This window comes from Sapajus apella, unplaced genomic scaffold (assembly GCF_009761245.1).
Source record: "Sapajus apella isolate SASKATOON/1434 unplaced genomic scaffold, GSC_monkey_1.0 scaffold62, whole genome shotgun sequence".
NCBI classification, from domain to species: Eukaryota; Metazoa; Chordata; class Mammalia; order Primates; family Cebidae; genus Sapajus; species Sapajus apella.
In genome coordinates, this window is record NW_022437002.1 from 8,443,899 (window position 1) to 8,458,241 (window position 14,343).

The following is a 14,343-nucleotide window of genomic DNA, read 5'->3' on the forward strand; positions in this document are numbered from 1 at the left end:
CTATGAGAGAGGAAAGCCCAGGCAGAACAGCTTTAGAGCAGGCTCGGGTCAGACGGACCTGGGTTGGAATCACGCCTCGTGATTTGTTGCTGTTTGACTTCGGACAGGCTTTGAGCCTTGGCTTCCTCTTCTGTAACATGGAGCTGGCACTCATCACAGGACGGCTGAAGGGAATCAGTGAGACCATGGAAACGCCCCGAAAGCACTCAATAAAAATGGTAACTGACTTTTCTTTTAGACGGGGCAAGGATCAGAAGTTCTGAGTCGTTTACGTCACCTCCCTAAAATTTTCTTGAAGGCCATCCTGGTTTTATACTCGGTGAAGCAGCCCAGGCCCGTCCGCGTGTGTCCAGCTCCCAGAGGTTGTGCGCTGGGGACTCCGGGAAGTTACCTCCTCGACGCTGTTCCGAAGGCCTCCCAACCAACCATTTTTTTTTTCTTTTTTTTTTTTCCTTCCTTTTTTTTTTTTTTTTTTTTTTGAGACGCAGTTTGCTCTTGTCGACCAGGCTGGACTGCAGTGGTGCGATCTCGGCTCACTGCAACTTCTGGCTCCAGGGTTCAAACAATTCTCCTGCCACAGCCTCCCCAGTAGCTGGGATTGCAGGCATGCACCACCATGCCTGGCTAGGTTTTTGTGTTTTTAGTAGCAACAGAGCTTCTCCTTGTTGGTCTGGCTGGTCTTGAACTCCCAACATCATGGCTTACTGCAGCCTAGAACTCCTGGCCTCAAGCGATTCTCCTGCCTCAGACTCAGTTGTTGGGATTAAAGGCCCGCCAACTACCTTTTTAGAGCTGTCTCCTGCACCTGGCTACCTCCTCTCTGCTGTACAGTTGAACTCATTAGCAGGCTGCCTCTTCCTCAACCACACCACTGGAAAGTCTTGCCCTGACATATCCAAGCTCAAGTCCCCATATTAACATTCTCCTTCCATCTCATATCCCCGCTAGTCTGTTTTCCTTCCTTTCCTTCCAGTGAAGAGTTTTAAACAAGTTGACAACACTCACAACTGGAACTTCCTTAACATCCTCACTCCCCACCTCATTGCAACTGGTATTACCCTCCCTGAACCCCAATGAAACTGCTTCACCATGAATACTTCTTAGTCCTTCCCTTAACTGATATCTCATCATTAGGATTATACAGTATCCCACTACTAGTGGCCCAAGGCTTTGTTTAATTTTGTTATTTTGCCTGCTCTGTGCTCTGTTTTAAAAGGTAATACAGGCCAGGCGCAGTGCCTCACACCTGTAATCCCAGCAGTTTCGGAGGCTGAGGCGGGCGGATCAGTTGAGGTCAGGAGTTCAAGACCAGCCTGGCCGACATGGTGAAACCCCATCTCTACTAAAAATACAAAAAAATTAGCCGGGTATGATGGCTCACACCTGTAATCCAAGCTACTCCAGAGGCTGAGGCAGGATAATTGCTTGAACCTGGGACAGGGAGGTTGCAGTGAGCTGAGATTGCAATACTACTCCAGCCTGGGGAACAGAGCAAAAACTCTGTCTAAATAAAAGGGAATACAGCTAGGACAGGAATGTAATAAACACCTTAGCATCATTACTTCATGTTAGGCCTTCATGCATTTTTGTTGCCTGCCTGCCTCCTAAAAGCTTTTGAGTTTGCTATAGTATAGACTCTTCCTTTAGCTTCTCAGACCTTTTTCTTGATCCCTAAGCAGTGTGGTATAGTGAACAGGACATGGGCTCCAAGTCAAGACAGAGTCAGCTTTGAATCCTAGACCTTGATCCTCCCAGCTATATAAATTTGGACAAGTTACCCCACCTCTCTGAGTCTCAGTTCTCTCATGGCTCAGGGCTCTCTCATCTCTCCTGGCTAAAATGAGGATAATTAGCCAAAGTGTGGAGTAAAGGTGGCTGTGAATATTAGATAATGTCCCTAAGGCAGCACTTAAAACAATGCCTTTTGGCTGGATGCAGTGGCTCAGGCCTGTAATCCCAGTGCTCTGAGAGGCCAAGGCATTTGAGAGGCCAAGGATTGCTTGAGGCCAGGAGTTTGGGTAACCTGGGCAACATAGTGAGACCCTATCTCCACAACAAAAACAAGTATTAACTGGGCACAGTGGCTTAATATAGTCCTATATAGCCCTAGCTACTTAGGAGGCAGAGGTAGGAGGATTGCTTGAGCCCAGGAATTTGAAGTTAGTGAACTGCACTCCAGCTGGGGCTACGGAGCAAGATCCTGTCTCTAAAAAAAACAACCAAACCAAAACACACAAATGCCTTTGCAGTAGGGCCTGATCCATTAAAATGTGTTCCTTTTTCTTTCTTTCCCCTGGGCTAGCCCCTTTAACTGTTGGCACCTGGCCCTCTGACACAGTACCTCCAATTAGTCTTGGCCACTTGGAAGTCCTGCCCCATTAAAGGCCTTCCCTACAATTCCTGGAAGTGATATCTGAATAGTTCATCTTTAGTTCTGAGCCTCTCATTTCTGCATGTGCAGACTCCTAGGCTCTCTGTTCTACCTCTCCTTCACCTTCTCCTCCAGCTCAGCTGCTCCTTCTGACTCAGGCTAAGCTCTCAGGACTCATCCTTCTCATCCAGATGTGGCCCTTTTGCTTTGAGATGGAGTCTCACTCTGTCACTCAGGCTGGAGTGTAGTGGCATGATTTTGGCTCACTGTAACCTCTGCAGCCTGGGTTCACACGATTCTCCTGTCTCAGCCTCCTGAGTAGCTGGGATTACAGGCGCCTGCCACATTTTTGTATTTTTGGTAGAGATGGGGTTTCATCATCTTGGCCAGGCTGGTCTTGAACTCCTAACCTTGTGATCTACCCGCCTTGGCCTCCCAAAGTGCTGGGATTATAGGCGTGAGCCACTGCGCCCGGCCCATTTTTTCTTGTACACTCTGTCCCCGGGCAGTTTCATTTACACCCATGGGTTCAACTCGCAAACCTCTCTAGTCCAGACCCCTCTACTGAGTCCTAGATCTAAATTTCCAGTTGCTCTTTGGATAGCACTTTAATACACCTTTCTCCCTTTTTGACTGACTTTCCTCAGTGGCTTCCCTTCCCTGAGTGAAGTCCAACGTTTTTCTGCAGTGTTATGGGCTGAATGTGTGCCCCTAAATTCGTATGCTGAAGCCCTAACTCCAGTGTTACAGTATTTAGAGATGGGGCTTCTCAGCGGTAACTAGGGTTAGATAAGGTCATGAGTACAGTCCTCATGATGGGATTAGGGGCCTTGTAAGAGAGCGTGATCTTTCCCCAGTGCATGGAAGGAGGGAAAGGCCATGTGATGACATTGAGAAGGTGGCCTTTCCAAGCTAGGAAGAGTCCTCACCTGAAATTGAATTGGCTGATACTTTGATCTTGGAATCTCCAGCCTCCAGAACTGAAAAAATGAACTCACAATAAAAATCATAAGTCACCTAATCTACGGTATTTTGTTATGGCAGGCTGAGCAGACTAAAACACCCAGAAAGCTCTACATCACCTGGTATTTGCCTACCTTTCTGACCTCCTATCTTCTCACTATTCTCTTTGCTCTGTTTTAGACACAGTCTTCCTTGGGTTCTTCAAACATACCAAGCATGCTCAGGCTTCAAGGCGTTGGTACTTAACCTGGTGTAAATGGATGGGCTTTATGGGGATGTGGGTATACATAACTCCCTAGAATTTATAAGCAATGCTTTGTGTATGTACATGTTCCTGGGGGTAGGACTTGTAGTTTTGATCCCCCACGCCCAATACACTGCTCTGATCTCCTCCTCCCATCTACCTTCCACACAGCTGTTGCTTAACTATCTAAAACACAGACCTGTTATTATCATCACTCCTTCAGTTACTTTTCTTGAGACAGCATCTCGCTCTGTTACCAGGTATCAGGCTGGAGTGCAGTGGTGTGATCTCGGCTCACTGCAACTTCCGTCTCCCGGGTTCAAGCAATTCTTCTGCCTCAGCCTCCTGAGTAGCTGGGACTATAAGTGTGTGCCACCACGCCCAGCTAATTTTTGTATTTTAGTAGAGACGGGGTTTCACCATGTTGGCCAGGCTGGTCTCGATCTCTTGACCTCGTGATCCGCCTACCTCGGCCTCCCAAAGTGCTGGGATTACAGGTGTGAGCCACCGCGCCCAGCTACTCCTTCAGTTTTAAAACTTTGTCTCCCCACTCCCTAGTAGACAGTGTACAATCTTCTCAGCCTAGCATATAAAGCCTCTTACACCTCAGCTTCAGCTTTTCAAGCTTTATTTTTTATTCTCCCCAGTCTCTGAATACAGCATGCCTCTCTCTCTAGACTTCTTTGCCTTTGTACTTGCAATTCCTTCTGCCCAGGAGCCTTTCTCTTCCTGTTCATATCCAGTGAACTCCTACTTATGCTTTAGAGCCCAGTCCGGAAGGCATCTCTTACAGCTGTTCTTTTCACCCATACAGCCACACTTCCACTGTGCTGTTACATACTCTGTCTTGCCTCCACTGAAACATATATCACCTGGATGACAGGTAATTGTTTGTATGAGTGTGAGAGGTATGTCATGAATGTGTGTCCCCTGGTGGGTGAGGGCAGGGACTCTGCCTCACACAACTCTGAGATCCCAGAGCTGAATCAAAGAATAAATTTCTCCTCCTCCTTAGACCAAAAAGAGCCCCACTGTCTCTCCTATCATTCTTCAAGACAGAAAGCAATGATTGAACAGAATTTATTGGTTGTCTCCGAGTATCTCTGGTTCGGCTTTGGCAGGGCTGTCTGGTTTCCTTTGCTTTGCTTGTTTTTGGGCTGCTGCTGCAGCCTTTAAAGCTCTTTTTTGCTTCTTCAGCTTTTGAGTCTCCTGGAAAACCTGGGGGTAAAAAGGGGCAGCAAAAGACCTCATGATCCTATGCAAAATCTAAGACTTGGAACAGGTGGGGTGGGAGCTATCTCCCTCAGATGGTAACCCCAGCCTTTCTCCATGGGGTTGGTGGTCTGTGACCTCCCTGGATCCATTCCAGGCCCCCCCACCTTCTGCTTCCTCCATCCCAGTTCCTCAGGGGGGCCAAGCAAAGCAACAATTCTGACTCGTACCCGAATGCACAGAGCCTTCTTGGTCACGAATCGGCGGTGGGCTCTTCGGTAATACAGAGGTGGGAAGGTGTACTCAATCCCCAGCTCCTTGCATATTTTCTCATAGACATCATAGTTGGTGTTACGGAGGTTTTTGAGCATCTTTTTTCTCTGGTCGATGCTCATCAGCAGATAGCGTTTGTGGGCTTTGTCCTGTAAGAAAGTCTCATTATTTTTAGTATTATATAAGTGTTACTGTTGTTCACAGCAACAAAGGATGGTCATTTTATCACTTCATTGAAATTTCTCAATAATCTTATGCAAATATTAATGCAATTCTGAGAGACACATTGTCATTGTTATTCCCATTTTACAGATGTGAAAATAAAGGTTTAAAGATGTTATCTGAGGCCGGGCGCGGTGGCTCAAGCCTGTAATCCCAGCACTTTGGGAGGCCGAGGCGGGTGGATCACGAGGTCAAGAGATCGAGACCATCCTGGTCAACATGGTGAAACCCCGTCTCTACTAAAAATACAAAAAATTAGCTGGGCATGGTGGCGCGTGCCTGTAATCCCAGCTACTCAGGAGGCTGAGGCAGGAGAATTGCCTGAACCTAGGAGGCGGAGGTTGCGGTGAGCCGAGATCGCGCCATTGCACTCCAGCCTGGGTAACAAGAGTGAAACTCTGTCTCAAAAATAAATAAATAAATAAATAAATAAATAAATAAATAAATAAAGATGTTATCTGATTCACAAAAGGTCCTTAGGACTCAGTGCTGAGATTGGGTCTTGAATCTCTATCTATTGGTCTGACTTCAAATCTCATGCTCTTTCTCTTACAGCACCCATTCAGACTCTCCACAGCTTAGCCAACTGTCAGCTGGGGTAGAGAGGAGGGAAGTCCTTGTGCTCTTCCTGGCAATGCCTACCCACATCTGGCTGCTGCCCTGTGAGGGGCCTCTGCAGTGGGGCTGCTGTTCCACACCCCAAATATGCAAAACCATGATCTCCAAGAAGCAGGCTCCAAGGAACACTGACCTCAGGTGCCAGGTGTGGTGCTGGACCAGTCTATATTCACCATCATATGTTTACTAAAAATAACAGCATTTGCCTAATTACAGCAACTCTGTGCCAGACACTGCTGAGATACGGTATAATGGTTAAGAATATGGGCCTGGGAGCAAGACTGCCTTGTTTCAATTGTCTCCACACATCACTTCCCAGTGGTATGCCTTGAGGAACAACCTAATCACTCCATGACTAGATTATTCCTCATTAAGATGGGAAAGAAACATAGTCATGAGGTCGGGTGTGGTGGCTCACACCTGTAATCCCAGCGCTTTGGGAGGCAGGTGGATCACTTGGGATCAGGAGTTCGAGACCTGTCTGGCCAATAGGGTAAAATCCCGTCTCTACTAAAAATACAAAAATTAGCTGGGCATGGTGGCATGCGCCTGTAGCCCCAGCTGCTCAGGAGGTGGAGTCGAGAGAATCACTTGAGCCTGGGAGGCAGAGGATGCAGTGAGCCGAGATTGCACCACTGCACTCTGGCCTGGGCAACAAGTGAGACCTGTCTCAAAAAACCCCCCAAACCAAAAACAAACAAACAAAAGATAGTCATGAGAGTCAAATGAGACACAGAGCCTGAAGACTTTATACGCATCACATTGGCTGTTATTATTTCACATAATCCTTGCAATCCTGTGAGCAGGTATTTGTGTGATCTCTATCTTACTGAAAAGAGAACTGAGGCTGAGACCTGTAACTTCCCTAACATCACACAGTGAGTTAAGTGAGTTAAGCTGGCATTTGCACTCAGGGCAATCTGACTCCATTCATGCATTCAAAATGCATGAATTCAACACATATTTACTGAGCACTCAGTATGTGCCAGACACAGCGATCATGCTCTAAAGTTTGTGTTCTTAACCCCTGGTGACACTCAGCATGGCCTTGTAAGGCTCAAAGTCCTCTGGTGGGAGGAGAGAAACATGTTTCCCACGGAAGCTGAGGGGTGGGCACTCTGGTGATATAGCCCACTGGCTTCTAAGTGTCTTTCTCTGGACCCAGAGCCTTTCCCCTCCCAGACCCCTCTCCCCAAGGCTGCTGCTGTTTAACTGTGAATGGTGCCCAGGGTTTACCTTTCGATGTTTCTGCATGTGTTCTTCATAACTGCGGATCTTGATGGTCAAGGCAACAACTGAAACCACAAACCACAGAGGATGAGAGTTGGGCACAGAGGAAGGAAGGGCCCAGGCCTGGGTTACGTTTTAAGAATTCAAGGAGTAACAATTACCAATGCTCTGTACAGCTCTCTATAAACCCCAATGCACTCTGAATTTTAGGATTCCAAAGGCTAATCTTAGACATTATCTTTCCTTTAAAACGCAAAATTCAAGGAAGGGGCATCCCTTAATATTATAAAGATATCATCTAAAAATCATAGCAAATAGCATTCTTTTTTTTTTTTTTTTTTTGAGACAGAGTCTCCCTCTGTTGCCCAGGCTGGAGTGCAATGGCACGATCTCAGCTCACTGCAACCTCCATCTCCCAGGTTCAGGAGATTCTCTTGCCTCAGCCTCCCAAGCAGCTGGGATTACAGGCACCCATGACCATGCCCTGCTAATTTTTTTTAGTAGAGATGGAGTTTCACCATGTTGGCCAGGCTGGTCTCAGACACCTGACCTCAAGTGATCTGCCCGTCTTGGCCTCCCAAAGTGATGGGATTACAGGCATGAGCCATCGTGTCCAGCTGCAAATAGCACTCTTAATGGTAAGCCTATCCATTCAATTCAGGAATTCAAATCATTCAACTAGGATACAATGCTTTCATGGTTAACAATTCAACACTGTACTAGAGGTCCAAGCCAATGCAGTAAAGTATTTTGGCACAAGTAAGACTGTAAAACTGTCAAGGGTCTACTCCTTGCCTCTCCCCTTCCTGCTGCCACCCTTATCTCCATGCTTTGATTAATGAGTTTTCAGAATTACCAGCTCCCACTTGTCTTTCAAGAATCTGAAATATCCTTCTTTTAGGCATCCTCTTATTTAATTCCCCCCTGTACTGCAAAGATGGGGCAAAAGCAGAAGCTGGCCCCAAAGAGGGTGTCACAGCAGCAGGCCCTTCCCAGTACACATATTGAGTTCTGGGAGCGCTGCACAAAGTGCAGTGAGAACCCTGGCCCTGACCACATGGCTCTATCACAAACTACCTTAGGTGTAGAGTGGAATAACACAAAGATGGGCTTTGGTTCCTGAGGGGTTCTCTAGAACAGACACTATGCTAGAAGCAGCTGGCCTTCAGGAAACTGAGTATTAATGGAAAGGCAGAATTGACACCTGTGGGCTGGGCGCAGTGGCTCATGCCTGTAATCCCAGCACTTTGGGAGGCTGAGGTGGGTGAATCGCCTGAGCTCAGGAGTTTGAGATCAGCCTGGGCAATATGGCAAATTCCTGTCTCTATCAAAAATACAAAAATTAGCCTGACATGGTGATGCATGCCTGTGGTCCCAGCTACTTGGAAGCCTGAGGTAGAAGAATTGCTGAAGCGCTGGAAGTCGAGGCTGTAGTGAGCCATGGTGACGCCCAACACTGCATTCCAGCCTGGGTGAGAGAGACAGACTGGTCTCAAAAAAAAAAAAAAAGAGGATCCCAGTAACCACCTTGCCAGTCTAGGACATTTGTTCCTGCCAGCCTGTGGATTTCAGTGGTGATAATGCAGAAACAGGTGAGGAAAGATAAGCAGGCCTTTGTGGCTGAGATGGTCCCTAGCCCAGGGCTTCGGCAGGGCAAGGGAAGCTGAAACTCATCTTCTCAAAAGGGGCTATGGAGGACCCTGGAGTCCAGTTCTCAATGGAGTTTTAGTATCTAAGATGAACTAAGCAGACTTTAATCCCTGGCAGAGGGAGAAGAAAAGAATGAAGGCAGGAGGGAAGAAGAGGAGGAGGAGGCTGTAATAAAGGCCAATGGCAAAGGAGAGAGAGTGTAGACTCCAGGCAGGTCTACTAGTCTACCTCACTTGCTCTTGTGGGCAATGAAAAGAAACTGCACCCAAAGAGAGGGGAAAGTGGTGGCACTTTTCACCCACATCTAATGAAGACTACTGCCAGTTCCAGCCTGAACCAAAGTAGGAACATTATTCCCTTGGGAATGCACCATGGTGTCTGTCTGGCACATGAGGGTTCAGTAAATGTTAGTCTTACTATTATTATCACACATTGTGAGCTTTAGTTTCCAAGGTGTATTTACATCCTCTAGCTGCCTCTCACAATGCTGTCATGAGGTGGGTAACATTACCCCTGCCCTGCTCTCCCTTATTCCCCCATTCCACACAAGGAAGCAGAGGCTCCATGAGAGGGTTGGTGGCTTACCCAAGCTCACACAGAGGTACAAGGCCCAACTGGACGTTGACTCCAGCATCAGAGCCTGGGATACAGGCTAGTTTTCATTGCCTTAGGTCCTTCATGTCCCCCCCTTTCCCAAGCCACATGTCAGTGTGCTTGTAGACAAGAGCCCTAGAACAGGTCCCAGCTAGGGCTCCCCTGCACCCCCACTCCCCAAGGGTCCCCAACCAACTTCGAGCCTCCAGGGATCTGGTGTCCTCAGGGTTTTCAACAATCTTTTTCATCAACTGTTCTTGTATGACTTTTAGCTTCTCCTTCTGTTGAAGACAGAGACAGAAAATCTGTGCAGTCTGCCACCCTCTAAGAACTAGCCCTCCTCCCGCCAAGGCCCTGGCTATAGTTACAGCAACTAGGGACATATGGCTCAGGGCCCGACTTTAATCTGCTCACTGTGGCCTTGACCAACCACATGGCTATCCACATCCAGGTGAGCCCAAAGCCAAAGCCACTGACAGAGGAAATGACTTGTTGCATGAATGTTCCCAAAGCTTGCTCATTCATTCATGCTTATTCATTTATTCATTGAGCACCTGTTTGTCAGGTACTAGGGGTATGGTGGGGGAACAAAAGTGTCCCTGCCATGAAGATGCTCTGCCTAGGGATATTGACAAGTAGACACAGAATGACAGTGGGCTAAGTGCTGTGACTGGAGAAGCATGGGATGGGGGTTGCTAACCAGGGTAGGAGGGAGTCCCAGAGAGGACTGCAGGAGGCTGAGGGTTGGCAGAGGATGCTCACCTTTTTGGCCATTTCCAAAGACAAGAGTCTTTTCACAACATCATCAACCCTGTGGAAAAACCACAGCAATGAGACAGACATGGAGGAGAGGGGGAGGGGGAAGCAATGCTGGTTTCATTTTAGTTTGAAAAGCAAAGATGACTGAAAAATTCCTTCTGCAGCAAATCATTCTCCCTGGAGGTGGGGAGCCATTTCCCAGGGATTAAGTCAGTGTGGATCTGGCTTGCTGGGCTGAAAACTATAGAAACTGGGGCCGTCAGCTCGAGTGTTCTGGTTTCATCACAGGGAGGGCAAGGAGAGGATTTCCATTTTAGCTAGAACATAGTTCAATCTGTTTTGAGACATTTCAAGTTAAATTGCACAGTGAGAAGGACTGGAGGGACTGACTAGCTCCCACAACACTGGACAGGAGCTGAGCAGAGGGCCTCTGGCTTTGGTGTCAGTCAGCCCTAGATTCCAACTCTAGCTCTGCCCCTTAGAACTGTATCACACTGGGCAGCTTGAAAATCTATAAAATGGGTCCATAGAACTTTTGTGAGGAACAAGAGATGAGAGATTTCTACAAAGACCTGTGAAGCATGTTAGCTTCTTGGATTCTAGTAGTACAGGGTCTTCATCTAGAGTACAAAAAAACCCCCAAGTAGCCGAGCTCCATGAGTACCATCTGCCTTGCTGACCACCCATCCGCACCACACCTGGGCCCCTGCCTCCTTCTATATCAAGCTTCAGCTATAGCAAGCCAAGTCTCAAAGCCACTGTCTTTCCCCATTCCCGGACAGTCCTCCCAGGGTCCCCTGACTCCTCTACTAGGTTTCTTCCTGCTTACTTCTCAATTCCAGGGACATTCTGGTAGTCTTGGAGCAGCGTAGAAGGAGGTGGGTCATCATCTTGCCTGGGCTGGACTGTTAAGTAAATATAGGGATAGAAACCCAGAATCAACTCTCGCCACCCATCCTCCCAGACTTAGCTCTTCTCACCCACTCTCCCATTCTGGAAGAGACATCCAGGGTCTCAAGCAAGGCACTGGATATCTCTGGGCTCAGTTTCTCTTCTGCAACCTCTGTGGGCACCTGATTTGATATTTCATACTGGGAGTTGATGGCTCTTCCCAAGACCCTACACTGTGCCTGTACCTTTCACAGCCTGATCTGGCTCTACAGTTCACAGATCCCCCACTAGGATGCATCCTCCTGTGGACAGGACAGAGTTTGACCTCCTTAGAATCCACCATAGTCTGGTCCATGGCTCAGCCTAGACAAGGCACTCAACAAACACTTGCTGGCTGACTGCAAAAATGAAATAAGGGGGTTGAGGAAAGGCAGCTAGCTGTATGATGCCTGAAATGTAAGCACCAAGTAGAGATCACAGGAAAATCTCAGTCTTGATGTGTGCACCTATGCTGTCCCTTGGAGGTGAGGGAGAGGCAGAGGGTAGATGGATTTATCCTCTCCAGTCAGACCCTGCTATGCAAATAACATTATCAGGCCTTTTCTGTCTGTAACAGCTCAAGTTGGTTCTGATAGGGAGGCAGAAAAAAATTATTATATTAAATATATTAATGGCAATAAATTCTACTTACTTTATTTTTTGTAGAGATAGGGTCTTGCTATGTTGCCGAGGCTGGTCTTGATCCTGGCCTCAAGTGATCCTCCAGCCTTGGCCTCCCAAAGTGTTGGGGCCATGTCCAGCCAATAAATTTTTATTTTCTTTTGAGATGGAGTCTTGGGTCTGTCACCTAGGCTGGAGTGCAGTGGCACAATCTCGGCTCATTGCAACCTCTGTCTCCCAGGTTCAAGTGATTCTCCTGCCTCAGCCTTCTGAGTAGCTGGGATTACAGGCGTGCATACCATACCTGGCTAATTTTTTTTGTATTTTTAGTAGAGACAGGGTTTTACCGTGTTGGCCAGGCTGGTCTCAAACCCCTGAATTCAAGTGATCTGCCTGCCTCGGCCTCCCAAAGTGTTGGGATTACAGGCGTAAGCCACTGAGTCTGGCCCCGGACAATAAATTCTAATATGTATTATTAATATATTTAATTGAGCATAGTGCTAAGGATGCTTTTCATGTGTTATCGCTGAATCCTAACAATCCTTGCAAATGGATACTTTCACACTTACTTTAGAAATAAGAATCAGAGACAGGAAGTACCTCGCCCCATATCACTTACCTAATAAGAGGGATCTGAATTACTATGCGTACTGACTTGCAATGGGAAACTTCATCCTGCGTCTCAGAAGTGCAGACAAAAAATGCCATACTCTAGGTAGAGCCTGGGTGATGCCAGCCATGCATGCACTCCCTCTGGCAAGTTCATTTTCACTCATTCACCTGTAAAGATCCTGCTCCCGCCCTTTACACCCCTCTCTCCCCGTACAGGTTGCAGGCTTAGGGTTTTGTGTAAGGTGAACGTGGGGTCTTCTGCTCAGGACCTCTGGCTCACCCCATCTAGTGGGTCTAACTTGCCACATTGGTGCCCTTACCCACGCTAAGCCTTAAAGGAGGTCGTTCTTCCGCCCCAAGTCCCACCCCAGGAACTCCTACCTGGTTTCTGGATGACATATCTGCGCGTGGCCTGGAGGAGACCTAAGAGAAGAGAGAGGGCTGAGGCCTATCTGCTTAAATAGTCTACCTTCAATTCCTTTCTGTGCCCCTCGCATTGCCCCTCCGCCACGGTCTATGCGCTTCTGAGCCTAAACGCTGCCCCATTTCTTCCCTACCTCTTGTGTCTCACGCCTTGTCTCACCTCTAGCGCAACCACCATCCTTTCTCCCTCATCCTGACGCTTACATCTCCCCTATTCCTGTGCTCCCTTATCCCCTATCTCTGCCGAACCCTGTTTCCCTATGCCCGCAATCCCATTTCTCAGCTCCTCACTTCGAGGCTGCAGGCCCCACTGGTTGGAAGGAAACCTGGCGCTCCCACCGCCCGGCAGCCCGGGGCCTGGGACCTGGGTGACTGCCTGAGTCCGAATCAAACTCAGCACCCTCCACGCGGCCCTTAGCATGGTGACCTCTAACCCCCGCGGGGCCCGCGCCGCGACCGCAGTTCCCTTTGCGGCACAGACCGGGTTACATGGGCGCCGCCATGCTGGCCCAGGCTCGACCAATCGAGGCAGTTGAGATACCGGAGTAGATGAAGACCGAGAGAATGGATTGGTGGGCGGGACTCTGATGGCGGGGCGCACGTTCCAGCTGCGCGAAATTGGCGCGTGGTCGTGTGCCCACGTTTAAGTGTGTGCTGGTGTGCTGTATAAATTCTAAAATGCCGCTTTTTGGAGGGCGTGCAACCTGTCCTTTATCTCTCAGTATTCCCTGGCCTCGGGCCGGGTTTAGCGATTCTCTTGCCTCAGCCTCCCTAGTAGCGCCTGCCACCGCGCCCGGCTGATTTTTGTATTTTTAGTAGAAATGGGGGTTTCAACATCTTGGCCGGGCTGGTCTTGAACTCCGGACCTCATGATCCACCTGCCTCGGCCTCTTAAAGTGCTGGGATTACAGGCGTGAGCCACCGCGCCCGGCCCGCATTTAGTAATCTTTTTTTTTTTTTTTTCTTTTTTCTTTTATTTATTTATTTATTTACTCTGGAAGTTGAATGCACACATTGACAAGCATTCTCCCACAGCATTTAATAAATCTTAATGGTGATGTTATTTGTGAAATGAGTGGTATAAGGGTGAATACAAATTAGAAGAAAAAGAAAATTTAATTTTCCATGGCGCAACAGGGGAAAAGACTTCTTTCCCTCACTTTTCTGAGAGCATTTACTTTAGAGAACTTGTAATCGTGAATACCTTCTCTACTGCTTTGCGATAAATGTAAATCTTTTTAAAAGGTAAATAAACCTCTTAACAGTTTTACAACCCCGGAATTTTTTTTTTTAGGACCTGGGAGCCGTCCCTTCGAAATGTAACAATTGAGGAGGATAATGCTCTCTCTCCCAGCTCCTGTGGGAGGGTAGGAGCCTAACTTCAGCTGGTGCCTAGCTCTTAGTTGCAACCTACCTCTTGTCATTAAGATAGGGGAAATCGATTTTTCCTTTGGATAAAGGCAATTAGCAGACGCAGGTGGCTGCCGCTTACTAGGTAAATTTAGAGGGAGGTGCTGCCAAGTCCTCTTACTTGAGGACCAGTTATTGTTTATCTTGAGAAAGTGGATACAATAAGTTGTATTCACTTGGCTATATAAAAGGGTAATATTTTTTTCTGTCT

At 47.8% G+C, this 14,343-nt stretch overlaps 1 protein-coding gene across 2 annotated transcripts; it reads right to left on the reverse strand.

Moving 5' to 3' along the window:
• Positions 1-4,641: 4,641 nt before the first annotated feature.
• MRPS15 (mitochondrial ribosomal protein S15) lies at positions 4,642-13,302 on the reverse strand. 2 transcript variants are annotated; one of them, XM_032246976.1, is made up of 8 exons: positions 13,014-13,302; positions 12,681-12,722; positions 10,966-11,041; positions 10,140-10,188; positions 9,574-9,658; positions 7,140-7,198; positions 5,021-5,212; positions 4,642-4,796 (listed from the first exon to the last, which is right to left on the reverse strand). In XM_032246976.1, exons 1-8 carry the CDS (start codon positions 13,141-13,143, stop codon positions 4,659-4,661), a joined length of 771 nt encoding a protein of 256 aa, XP_032102867.1. In that variant the 5' UTR covers positions 13,144-13,302; the 3' UTR covers positions 4,642-4,658. The 2 variants fall into 2 exon arrangements, with proteins under 2 accessions (XP_032102867.1, XP_032102868.1); XM_032246977.1 differs by having other exon boundaries at positions 10,966-11,044; positions 13,014-13,264.
• Positions 13,303-14,343: the final 1,041 nt, after the last annotated feature.

Bases quoted from the DNA above. Each gene is read 5' to 3' on its own strand.
- MRPS15 (XM_032246977.1), bottom strand. From the start codon at position 13,143: ATGCTAAGGGCCGCGTGGAGGGTGCTGAGTTTGATTCGGACTCAGGCA. The intron at 11,045-12,680 runs GTAGGAGTTCCT...ATATTTACTTAA, and splicing joins ATATGTCATCCAGAAACCAG to CAGTCCAGCCCAGGCAAGAT. The intron at 4,797-5,020 runs GTACGAGTCAGA...TTTTACCCCCAG, and splicing joins AGAAGGCTCTGTGCATTCGG to GTTTTCCAGGAGACTCAAAA.